Source organism: Podarcis tiliguerta (assembly GCF_965153285.1).
Source record: "Podarcis tiliguerta genome assembly, chromosome: 11".
In the NCBI taxonomy this organism is placed as follows: domain Eukaryota; kingdom Metazoa; phylum Chordata; class Lepidosauria; order Squamata; family Lacertidae; genus Podarcis; species Podarcis tiliguerta.
The window spans coordinates 38,859,788-38,873,160 of NC_139544.1; the positions used below are offsets into that span (position 1 = coordinate 38,859,788).

At 39.1% G+C, this 13,373-nt stretch overlaps 1 protein-coding gene across 5 annotated transcripts in view; it reads right to left on the bottom strand.

Annotated features, from left to right (window-relative positions):
• Nucleotides 1-529: 529 nt before the first annotated feature.
• The window catches only part of IPO11 (importin 11), a 70,297-nt gene continuing 57,453 nt past the window's right edge, over nt 530-13,373 (bottom strand). For all 5 annotated transcript variants that reach the window (XM_083403828.1, XM_083403827.1, XM_083403829.1 and 2 more), the window contains exons 28-30: nt 12,760-12,855; nt 10,854-10,938; nt 530-1,365 (exon numbers count right to left, since the gene is read on the bottom strand). In XM_083403828.1, coding sequence (XP_083259954.1) covers nt 1,201-1,365; nt 10,854-10,938; nt 12,760-12,855 — 346 coding nt within the window. In that variant the 3' untranslated portion in view covers nt 530-1,200. The remainder of the gene's footprint in view (nt 1,366-10,853; nt 10,939-12,759; nt 12,856-13,373) is intronic.

Here is a 13,373-nt window from a genome sequence, read left to right on the forward strand (position 1 = left end):
CACAGTTGCATAGACTAGCCAGCTTCCTGCAGCAAGTATCATACTAATGTTTTGATTGCATATTTCTGATTTGTTTCCTTAAAAATTGATTTCTTACATTAGAGAACAGGTGGACTTAAGAAGCCTTGCCTAAAAAGAAAACAAAAACCAAGCCTCTTCTTAAAATAGGAGATTAGGAAGTGAGATAGGAGGAAATGGAATGAAGGTTCTGGGAACCTACAAGTTTCTCAACTCCCTTTCCTTAATGTGTAGCCTTCTTCATTTTCCCAGATAGACTTGAGGTCAGTCATTCCCATTCTCCCAGAATCAGCCAGAAGATATTAAGTGCTATCTCACAACACTTAACCATTTTAAAGGAGGCGCAGGATACATATACCCAAGCACCATGTTCATTTAGGGTGTATAATATATTCAATATAGTCACCTCCCATCATCCTGAGACCAGGTTATCAATTTTGAACTCACACATAGAGAAATCCACCACTGGGTCCACGTGCTACATTTTAAATCAAAATCATTTTTGAGGAGCTAAGACAAAAGCAAATTTATTAAACCTTTACATTCTACAGGTAATCAACATAGTAAATGCAAAACATCTGGATGACCTTATTGGTTTTCTTTTTTTGCAAAAGACGTCCAACTCCCCATAGAGGAAACCCTTAGAATACTTGCCACTATTTATACTATTTAAATTGAAGACTCAGTTGAGGACTTGCTCCCCTCACATTCCTTCCCTCCACTCTTCAAACCTTACATTTTATTACAAGTTGAATAGTAAACAAAAGTGTAAGGCAGTCTAAGAGAGCTGATATCCTTGCAGGAAAAAAATATCTGTAGCCACTATTTCTTAAGTGTTAGGAGCACATGATTGGAAGATCAAACCCACTGCCATTCTACAAACAGTAAATTAAACACCTGCTTTTATAGCCTCTTGTGCGCGGAAACCTTTACTCCATATGCAAATTGCATTTTCGTGAAACAAGCATGTAAAACTAATTAGAAGAGAGTTTATATTTATTATTTCAATCTTGTCTTAATTGGAAAAAACAATAATCCAGCGCCATAGCCTCTTTTTCCGTAGCTGCCAAAAGAAATTCTCTCTTAAAAGCTGGGTTTTGCAGTTAGATGTAAGGCTGCTTAGTTTGCCCTTATAATGTTGAAGTGAAGAAAAGAGAAGTAGAAATTTTTGTCTCTGCTTTTTCAGAAGCCTTGTAAGAAGTCTTGGAGTTGAGTGACTATTTCTGTATCCACAGTTTCCATGAGCGCCTGAAAGCCTTGTTCTCCCAGCAATTCCTGTTGTGCTTTTAGCTTCTCATATACAAATTGCTGCAGCGACACAGAGTGTACTGGATCCTTCAGTGCAAGCTGTGGGATACAGATAAGAACAATATATAATAATGAAAACAGCAGGCAGACCCAGGGCAACGATGACTCATTCATCTATTTTATAATCTAAGTTGGAGTAAAAAAAAACCAAAAAAGCTTTTGTTTTCTGCAATTCTTACATCTGCCCGTTCCAAATTCTTCCAAAGAGGAATGCTGCTATTTCATCCATTGAAATTAATCTTTAGCTGCAGTGCTCATTAATTTAACATTGCTCACATCCCCAAACGACAGATATCTTCATTTTTGCAGTTTTACCTCTCTCAGGAAATTTTAAAAGCTTAAGTACCACTGTTAAATTTCTCATTAGCCAACTTAGACAGATGTTTCACCAAGAAATAGCTCAGAATACCCAGGCTAAAAAAGTGTAAGGCAAAGCAAATAGGTGTTAAGATCTGCACATCAACAGAGCTACAGCCTCAGCCCAAATGTCAAGCAGTTTTACTTTTGGATTGGTCTGACTGATCTTTCTCCCTCTGATTATAAACATATATATTTATTATTTGAAGGCTGTGGAGTCTCTTTCAATTCTCCAGTGCTCAGTGAGATACACACAGTGCCTTCTGGCAACGTTTCAAAAGTGAAGGTTTAGAAAATACCAAGTTTCAAGACCTCAACTATGAAGCAGAATTGCTATGGAAATTGAGACTATCACCTTCCCAAGTAATTGCTGAAGAATCTCCTTCAGCCATAAAAACAACCATGTCCTCTAACTGTGCAAGATATTGTTCAGAGAAATCTATGGGGAAATCTACAGGGAAACTGAGAACATAAATTGCAAAGTTCTGTTTGAGAAAAGCACCTTATGTCATGTAACATTAGCTATTTTTTAAAACTGCATTTACAACAGATTGACTGATTTTAAAAATACCCTCCCCCAAATCATTCAATGAAGGGGAGAGGAAACTTGAAGAAAACTCTAAAATAGCAAACTATACCTTCAAACAGAAGCTTACATGGTGATTTACAATGGTGATTTATAATGAATTAATAGTAGTGTCTGTGTCCAAGGTTTGGGATTGGGTTTAAAATTAAAAGTGAGTTTACCACCACAAACATCAATAAGATAGTTATTGGAATTATATTAATAGGAATTATATTAGGAACAAAAACAAATATGGATGCTCTTTGCTTGGAAAACCTGGAACCTGTCCATTACAGGTCAAGAAACTCTGTTTTCTTATACTCTTTTGAAATAAAGAACAGCTCTGTTGGAAGGTTTCCAAATCTTTCCCATCCTCAAATTCTTTTCGTTTCTGAGATTGAACACTCTTTAATCCTTTCTCCTGTTTGTCCCTGTGGTTGTGTGGTTAGAGTGTCACTTTGCAGAACTAGAAGTTTCGATTCTAGACCTGCTTGTGTCTCCCCCCCCCCCCCGTCCAACGTTACTCTTGTCTTCTTTGATGCCAAATAGTGCACCTTATGGTGCCATTATGCAGTGGGACCAGAGAATGGGATGTAAGAAAAAGAGCTGTCTTGATATATATTTCTTTTTCATCATGCAAGAGCAACTGAAAAAAATAATTTGCTAAATTCTGCAATTTTGTTCTGCAAATTGTTATGTACTACTTTATCAAATTAACGATTATTTGCCTGTCACAGTATTGTTGTCTGAACAAAGACCTAAATAGGGATAGTGCTGTAGCCCTGCTTCATCCTGTGCAGTTTAACTGTCAACTTATTTATAGTATCTCATCTCCCTAGGCAACAATAAGAAATCACTTATTCTGTCAGACTAGTTTAACCAACCTTAGCAGTTTTCTAATTATGAGAGCCTCTCCAAAATATTTTTAGCCGACAGCAGCTTCCTTGATAGAACAGCTTAGTTAGCTGTGCCGCATCCCAACAAAATGTTAAAATGGAAGTTTACTAAAGCTATCGTATTTCCAGAATCCAGCAGAATAAAAGTGATCAATGTGGAAATGTACAAAGCTAATGTTGGCATTACAAAGGTAGATGTTATAAAAGGTAAAGGGACCCCTGACCATTAGGTCCAGTCGCGGACAACTCTGGGGTTGCGGCGCTCATCTCGCTTTATTGGCCGAGGGAGCCGGCGTACAGCTTCTGGGTCATGTGGCCAGCATGATTAAGCCGCTTCTGGCGAACCAGAGCAGCGCACGGAAATGCCTTTTACCTTCCCGCCTAAGCAGTACCTATTTATCTACTTGCACTTTGACATGCTTTCGAACTGCTAGGTTGGCAGGAGCTGGGACTGAGCAACGGGAGCTCACCCCGTTGCGGGGATTCGAACCACCGACCTTCTGATCGGCAAGCCCAAGAGGCTCAGTGGTTTAGACAAAAGCACCACCTGAGTCCCATGTAGATGTTATAGCCATGTACAGTTTCCCAGATTAAGGGCTGTGTCCAAAAAACTCACAGTGTGTTTGGAGCAACTTCCGCAAGCTCCACAGAACTTCCCCCATACATTGGTGGCGGGGGAGCAGGGAGAGGGAAGTCCCACTGCGTTCATGGAAGTCAAGTCCGCATGCCCAATTATTCACAGTTGGTTACAACCCAGTGTATCTAGCAGTTAGTTAAAAGCAGTGACTGCTTGGTGTGGTGGGTTGCTGTGAGGTGGCCATTTTGGCATATAAATAGGATATAAATAAATAAGTAATAACTACACACACATACACACCCTCTGCACGTGCTTTTAGGAGGGGCCTACTTCCAATATGTGATGCCTGACTATGTTATTTGAGGCATTTTTTTTGGAAATTAAAAACTAGCTTTGTGGCAATGGCTGCTGCTGCTGTTTCATTTCCATAAGAACACAACAAGCTGCACCGTGGAATGAACATCAGTGCCAAGAGACTAATATTTAACTGGGTTTTAGAAATTTAGGCAGATCTGCAAATGTCTCTGAGGCAATGAGACTAAATAGTCCCAAGTGCTTAAGTATCCTAGAGAAAAGCAATTTGAAAATCACATTAATAATTAATATTTTGTACAATTAGTCGGTGTATTGTTGCATTTTTATTTTTTACTCCATTAGAAAGTTTGTCTGGCTACACAGCCACTTAATGCCTATTTTTGCTCGTATCTTATAATTATGGTTTAATCAAAGAATATTCAAATGTTTAAAGTAAAACATTAGCACTAAAAAGACTGTCTTTAGTGAAACAACACAACACAGATATCACAAACTTGGGTTTGTGCCCAGGCTTTACTGTCAGCAAGTCTTACTTGGCTGTGAGGTGAAAGGAGGGCTTTTTCTGTGGTGGCCCCTGAACTACATTATTTCCACACCATGCATTTAAAGCACACAGTTTCCCTCAAAGAATTCTGGGAACTGTTCGTTGATAAGGATGCTGGGAATTTTTCTATCCCAGGATTTTTTTAAGCCTTGTGCTTTAAATGTGTGGTATGGATATGACCTCAATTTCTCTTGCATCTTATTGAAAACTGGCAAACTTTGGCTATTGGTAAATTGAGCTTTTGGGGGGGGGGGGCTGATAATTTGGCTTTTGTTCAGAAATCTGTATTGCTGTTTCTAGCCTTGATTCTAATTTATTGTATATTATACTTTAGTTTTCAACATATTTACATGAACCATTTTGGGAAAATTCCTGCTGAAAGATGGCATACAAATATAGCATGCTAATAAAAACAACACCTGTAATTCTACACTGCTGACTTAAATGCTCCGTAGTTTTGTATTTTGGCAGCTTTATTGCTGCTAAGCAGTAAAGCTGTTAGGAGATGGGGGGAAACCCATAAACTACCAATTTCAGTGGAGAACTGAATTAATAAATTTACGTTCTAGCATAATTTACGTACACTATCAGGTGGAAACACAGTCAATATTTTATAATGTACCTTCTATGAAAAAATCTATGTTTGTTTACACATACAGCAACCTCCTTTTAGGACTTGCTTTAGGGAGTGCGCCTTCAAAAAGGCAATATATATTTCTAAAGCGCCTTAATTTTAGAGCATCTTGACTAAAATGTAAGAAATAAAATTAGTATACTTGTTTGGATGATTAAACCCTGGCATGTACAAGCTTTATGGACCCCCCACACAACTGCTTTGCTCCTCGTTTCACAACTTTAAAGTTGGCTCTGTGTATGTCTGGCTTATTAAGCCAAGATTTAATCATCTGATCAAAGAGTTATACAATGCTTCCTTGCCCCAGGTGAGATCAACAATACGCTTACCCCAAAGTCTCCACCCTTTCATTAATATATACGGTTCATACTGGCCCCCATTAAACAGTGCTAGAACAATAATTTTATATCATTTACACTCAATGAAGAATGTATCGAAAACGTCCAAATTCAAATGAAGTACGATGCTAATGAGATTTGATTTCATGCTTAATGAATCAAAAACTTATTCTAGGTGATCTCATGTCAATAACTGAGAGGTAACCTAATTATACTCTTTGAAATCAATCACTACAAAGAGACAAATTATTTCAGTCATTAATGTATTTTTCAATTAGAGTGTATTACAGTGTAGAATGGGGGAAAAACTAAACAAACCACAATTCATAATGTAATGCTATTATATCCTGCAAATAAAAATTACTCATGATTAATCAGCATGTTCTTAAAGATTTTCAAAGCATATTACGCTAAACAAAGATTAAGTCACAAAATAGGGTTTTTAATATATATTGCTGGTTCTAATAAGCAAGATTATATTTTTTTTCTACTACAATATAAGGAATTGTAAGACTGGAACTAGAGCTTACAAAAAGCAGCAGCCCTGAGTTTCCTTGTCTTTCCTATGCCATTGCCTACCATGACAGAATATGTGAAGTACCATGGTTTATCATGAACAATCAGTGAGTACATTGCTGAATCGCTCCCATTTCTGTCCTCCCTTCACTGAACTGGAAGGAACAAACCTTGGCCTTTGTCTATAAGGGCATGTGAACCAATGCTCATGGTTTGTTTCTCTAAAAGAAACCATGTAAGCCAATAACTAATCTTGGCCTAGCACTCTGGTTTGTTTGCAGAGAAACAAACCATGAACACAGGTTCACGCACCATGGCAAGCCAAGATTTGTGCTTCAAGCCGTGGCTCCTAGGCCAAGAAAGGGAGGAACAGGAATGATTCAGCAGCATGCACTACTAAGCCATGTGCATTCATAGCAAGCCATGGCAATGTGCAATTGTACCCAGTGTCTAGTTTCTGCCTCGGAATCTCAGCATAAAAATCCATGTACTCTGAACCAGCTGAAAAATTCTAACTACAAATCAACTGCAAACACATAATAAAGAGTGTATTCAGGCAACTGGGAGTTAGGTAATAGCCCCTTAAGTGCTTATCATAAGGAAAGGTTCTAATAGTATCACACAACATGGATGGATTAAGTGTTAAAACACATATTTTTTTTGCATGTGTTTTGGAACAGCTATGATAGGGTTTTGCTGTATGAGTCAGAGGTTGTGAATAACTGCTTACTCATATGGTTGTACCTGCCACAGAGTAAAATTCCGAAGAGGCTACTGTGTGGTTTTTGGCATCTAAATCCATCCACTTGGAAATCACATTAGTAGCTGAGGGCCTTTTGGTGTGTGCTCATGGACTGCAAGATATATGTATTTTAAAATTTGAAATTATGATATATTCATTTGGAATGAAAGCGGGTGGAATAGAAATAAAATACAGTGGTACCTTGGGTTACATACGTTTCAGGATACAGACTCCGCTAACCCAGAAATATTACCTCGGGTTAAGAACTTTGCTTCAGGATGAGAACAGAAATCATGCTCCGGCGATGCAGCAGCAGCAGAAGGCCCCATTAGCTAAAGTGTTGCTTCAGGTTAAGAACAGTTTCAGGTTAAGAACAGACCTCCAGAACGAATTAAGTTCTTGACCCGAGGTACCACTGTAGCTAACTCAATGCATAATAAACATTCACAGCACACAAATGTCTTTTTGTCTGTATGAATACAATTTGTGATGATTTAGGATTTCAGTGCTAAAATGGCTCCCAGAAATTTTGCTGAGGACCACCAATCAGATCAAATCTTAATTCTAATCACAAACAAGGCCATTCAGACTAATCAAATTCAAGGAGAAAGCAGAAGAAGGTCTCAAAAACCCAAGAAGCGTTGTGACTTTAAGTGGCTCAGAAGTCACTAAATCTACTTCTGTAGAAAGAAAAACGATTTTAACTTTGTGACCAAAAAAAAAAAAGGAATTATTGTCATTCTAATTCCTAGGGTTTGTGATAGTTCTTCACTTAGCCAATAGGAGGCATTCTTCACCAAACTTTAAAGTACTATAGTCTGACTTCACAAGTTGAGACATTTCAGAACTGAGTTTCTGTTTCTCTGTTCCCTTCAGTGTTGGTGTCAGCAGTTCAAGTGTAATATACCTAGTATTAGCAGCCAGGAAAGGCCTAGGTAAACCAGCCAAGTTTTCAGCAAACCCCACAAACCTCATTAGAACCTTTGATAAGTAGAAAAAAGAATTCCATTAATGAGCCTGGATAGTAATTTTCTATTTCTTGTCGTTCATATAGGGAAATAATCTCCCTTTGCCTTACTTCTGTCTTATACAAAATATGTCTTTTATTCTTGCATGTTGGACTATGTCTTTCTTCTGCTTCTATTCCTCATTAATGATGATTAGTGTTTCATACTGCTGTAACATTTTCAAGCTATAGGCTTATAAGTAAAACATATCTAATTCTGAAGCTGCAATCTTATGCCCACCCACTTGGAGGTAAGTTCCATTTAACTTAGGAGGACATACCAGCAAAAACAGTATTTATTTCTCTCATGTGAGTCATTTTTTCCCATAGAAACAAAACCATAAACCTCCCTGGAATTAATTTATGGTTTTAATCACTGTATCTTGCTTAATTATAATATGGACATCTGTGACTCATTGGGTGGCTACAGAATCTAGAGCAACTACATGCACTTCACGGAAGCATGGCTGTGTCTCACTATGGAATCCTAAAATACTTCCCTCGTATTTCTGATCATTGTCTATGTGCAGGAACGTTTTGTAGTGTGAAGCCGTTAGAAATATAGGAATGAGAGCCCTGAAACTCAATTTAGATTATCAAGTAAAACTTTTAAAATTCTACTTTTCAGGAATGTTATTCCTGTCACGTGCAGGGCCAATTAGAACAGCAGAGTTTCAATTTGTGGGTGATAGAGTTGTGTTGAGAGAACACAACTGGATTTTTCAGCAGTGAGGAACACCATCGGTATTTGAGATAATATTAAATGACAAACGAACACTCCCCACCCCTTCTTTTGCAGAACACATTCTTTAAAGGAACTGGATATACTGTGAAGTATTCTTGACCAGTGAAGCAAGAGCGTATGGATACCCACGGTTTGGGGGCCAGTGGTCAAATCTCAAGTGACATTGGTGCCCGCATGCATGACAATCACCGACTCCTTCCTTGTTCTATTAGCCTACCATTATAGCTGGTGGTTCCCACAAACTTCATAATCAGGAAAGGCAAATGATTTGAAATAAACCTAATTTAAAAACTGGGCATGAAAGCAAACTAGCCTCAGGATGAACTTCCTAATCTGTTTCAAACGGGAGTACAGTGGTACCTCGCAAGACGAATGCCTCGGAAGACGAAAAACTCGCAAGACGAAAGAGTTTTTTGTTTTCTGAGTTGCTTCGCAAGACGGATTTCCCTATGGGCTTGCTTCGCAAGACGAAAACGTCTTGCACCTTTTTTTTTTAAACCGCCAATGCATTCCTATGGGAAACCGTCAATACACATTGGTGCTTCGCAAGACGAAAAAATTCACAAGACGAAAAAACTTGCAGAACGAATTAATTTCATCTTGCGAGGCACCACTGTATGAACATTCCTATTCCTTGCCCTATGAGCTGGGACTAGCACTCAGTTGCTAGGATAGCAAGCTCTCTTGCCGAGTCACACACAAGGACTTCTTCATGTGATCTTCCTACCCCCTTTAATCAGAGGACAGAATCATGTTTTCTGGGTCTCTGCTAGCATGGAGCATCAATTTCACACCAGCTGCTCACTCAGAGGAGGGAGAATGAACCAAATGCCAGTCCCTACTATGTGGAACCACTGGTCAATAAAATTATCACCAGTTATCTAGTATCCCCCCCCCCCCATTTATAATCTTGTTCTTGCAAGTTTTGCAGACCATATACATATAAGTATGCCTATTGTGTGTGTGTACATATGTGTAGTTTTTTAATCAACTGCATACTAAATTATCCATGTGCCCTATATTTTGAATGTTATATAAAAGGGGGTCAGTTATCTTGCTTTTCTTTGTTATTTATTGATGTAGGTTTATCCTATTCTAAACACACACATGAATTAAAGAAGATCCTCTGTGCATAAAATGTTTCCTTACTTTTGATCATTTTCAAGCCATTATTTCACATTTTTTCAACACTCTATTTTTTATTTTTTTTAAAAAAGCTATTAACTCTAAGCAGTTATTCTAAGCAGGAGTAAGTTATTCTCAGTTTGTGAGGAATAACTCCTCAGTCTGTCATAAACTGCCCTGAGCTATGTTTTTAAAAAGGAAAAGGTTAGATTATTAAGTTCCCTGCTCCAGGTTACAGGCACTGGAGGTGCTAAATTAAGATGTGAACAAGATGGGGAAAGCCAAGTCTTAATAACTTTTAAGAATGGCAGTGTTAATTATCAAATCTTTAGAGCAAAATATACTGGCAATTTGGTATGTAGAAAGCAAAGGAGGAAGGGCCCCCAGAGTTTTGCACGAAAACTGAAGTCTACAACAGAATATCTGAGGTAACTTTAATCTGTTTTAGTATTTTAACTTTTGTAAGTTTTTAACTAAGGTTGTAAATTGTTGTTGATGTTAGTCTTATCTTTTTGTAAACTGCTTTGAGATTATTATTTTTTACAACCAAGCAATGTATAAATTTCATGAAATAAACAAGCGAATGAATGGTGAGCCAAATGGCAGCATTTTAGGATCCAACGACATGCACAACCAGTTCAGCATACCCAAAGGGGCACTGGGCTTATGTTGCTCAAATAGTAGCTCTCTGTGCCAGGCAGCGAACTGCTTTTGAAACTGAGGGGATTTTCAAAAGCAGCGTGTGATGTGGTATGCATTGGTCTGCTCTTCAAAAGTCAAACAATCCAAGGAATTCTAGAGAATCATCTGGGTAAATTTTGAGTTTCCTTAGGCTTAATCTTCTAATTTCTTCTATATGTCTCCCTCCCTCTCTCTCTCCATCCCTCTCTCTCTCCCTCTCTCTCTCTGTGTGAATATGGTTCTAGTTTTCTGTAGAATCCAAAGATGCTGTTCCGAAGTCCAGCTATCACAATCCTGTCTACGCTGCCTTGTTTCTACAAACATGAACAGTAGAAGCATGAACATCACAGCCTAACTGCACAGTGCAGGATGGGGCTGAGTGTTTCAGGAACTACGGACATGATAGCAATTAAACCGAGGAACAAAAAAGTTGGTCTATGCATGGCTAAATTACATCTTTCGACACTCGAAGTGCTGGGCACGTACCATCTTTTTCCTTTTGTCCTGCTCTGTGGGAGGCTCTTCTTCTTCCGTCACTTTGGGCTCTTCAGAAAGAGACATCAGCATGCAACTAAAAAAACAGGATGCAAATAAATTAGGGCTTTCAACTTAGGCATGCCAAGAGAAGTTAAAAGTCTAATATACTTTTTTTTTTTTGGTCTTCTCATTCAAACTGCTTGTTGCATCCTCGTATAGGTTCACTGCACAAAGGGAATTGTGCTTGCAACGCAAGGTCACAAATGCAATGTTATGTTTATCTTTGGGTCTGCGATTGGATCCTTAAAGATCTGTTCTTTAACTTTTAAAGCTCCATAGTGTGTGAGGGCTTCAAAGCAAGGGTATAAAACAAAAAACAACATTTACCTGTTGTTCACAAATAGATAAACACAAGAGGGAACCTCCTGCACTGCTCCTTGAACTCTGTTTATAGCATCACTCCAAATTCTTTTGGATACAGGCAACAGAAGGCAATGAGTGTAAAAGCCCCATTGATCAGTGCTCTACTTCCCTGCCTCTAGAATTGTAATCTCATGATAAATTGACTGTGTAAAAAGAGTTCATGAGCCAGGCACCCAGAGCAATCATCACAGATTGCTATGCCAGCCAGCCCAGAAATCTCTTGATGAGGATGAGAGAAAACATGGATCGAAACACAACAGAACAATACTTTCAGGTGGAAGTGAAGAGTGGACTCAAGTATGCTTGTAACATGCCAATGTCTTCTGTAATTGCTGCTTTCCTCTGCAGGCATTTTTATGTCTTTATTGCATTTATACCCTACCATTTTCTCCAAGGCATACATAGCTCTCCACCTCCCCTGCGAGGTAGGTTAGGCTGAGAGGCAGTGACTGGCCCAAGGCCACCCAGTGAGCTTCATGGCTGAGTGGGGATTTGAACCCTGGCCCCCCAGGTTCCAGTCTGACACTCTAACCACTACGCCACACTGGTTATATGCTATCACACATAAGAGAACATTTCTTTGTCGTTTCTGAATCCATGTGCAGATATCATGCAACCAAACAAGCCAACAACCTCAGCTTGGAGTCTGGAGCGCCACAGCCAATCAGTGGAGACAGTACTGAGCTAGATGGGCCAATGGCCTGACTCGGTCTAAGGCAGTTTTTTCTGGCCCGTATTCAGTGTAGTAACTGTCCCATCTGCACAGGAATTTAAGCTTGTGCAGCAGGAACCCCACCTCTTCTTTTCGGACAACTGCTCTGGATTTCTCCAAAAGCTCTCTGAAGTGCTGGGGGGGGGGGGGCGCGTGTCACAAGCATAAATCTTTGTGCTGATGGAATGGTTTGTTGGCACTACATTAGCTAAAAATCTATGCTCCTAATTGCCTACTTTAAAATCCTTCAATAATTGCATACAGTTCCGTAAATCCAAATGAGAGGCTTATTTAAGCAAGCTTTATAAGCAATGATACCAATGCAAGTTGATCTAAACTAAACAAGTCTTGATCATCTGTACAAAAAAGTATGCACACATAAATATGGACATTTGTCAATGGCTGTATATAAAACTTGAATGCAAAATGATTACCGTATTTTTCTGTGTATAAGACTAGGTTTTCCCCCTAAAAATGTCATAAATTTGGGGGTGTCTTATACACAGATACATCTCTCCCCATTTTCTTAAATTGGAGTCCTCCAGAATAGGGGGCGTCTTATACATGGAGGTGTCTTATAGACGGAAAAATACGGTACTTACATTTGTGAGCCAACCTCTATTAAGGCATTGGCAATCTAGAACAGCCACACTAGTTCACACTTTAAAGTATCAAAGCATACAAATTTCATCTTAACATTCGTAAACAAGGTTGAGCCAAGATGATCTTGGCAGCTTATCAAATGCAGTAGGGGGAAACAAATTAAGCATTTCACTTAACTCTTTGAAAGTTCTTGTTTCCGTGTCTTCAGTCATGACATCGTGAAGCCCTTCTACGGAAATGTTTATGATGCCGCAAAATTTATCTTGGATAATACTGGAAAAGAACAGGAAAACGGTTTAGCTCAACTAACTAAACAGGAAATTTCCTCGGCACTTTTTAAAGGGAACACCTCCGGAGAGCGACTTCCTTTAATTTAGAGCTTAGCCGAGTACACTCACAAGCAACAACTCCAAACTACAGAAACTTCTGTAGTTTCTGTCTCGTAGGCAACTGCAAAACTGGCCGTAGGGAAAATGAGAGAACACAGACCAGGAAAACAACACTTGCACAGCCCCCTCCCCAATAACTGGCTCCAAGCATTTACCTGCCAAACAGGTTTGGCGTGGTTAGATCTGACAGTGCCAATCACATATTGGAGGAAAGGGGGTGGGCTGGAATCAATCCTCTTGCCCCAAGCAGTTACTGTTAAAACTGACAGCACCGAACATCTGTCACGCCTGCGTGTGAACCCAATTAAAAACAGAAGAAATGAAATGTGTACACCGCCCCAAGTGCTATATGGAGGAGTCCATCAACGGGAACGATAACTGAGGATCTGATCTTGAATATCA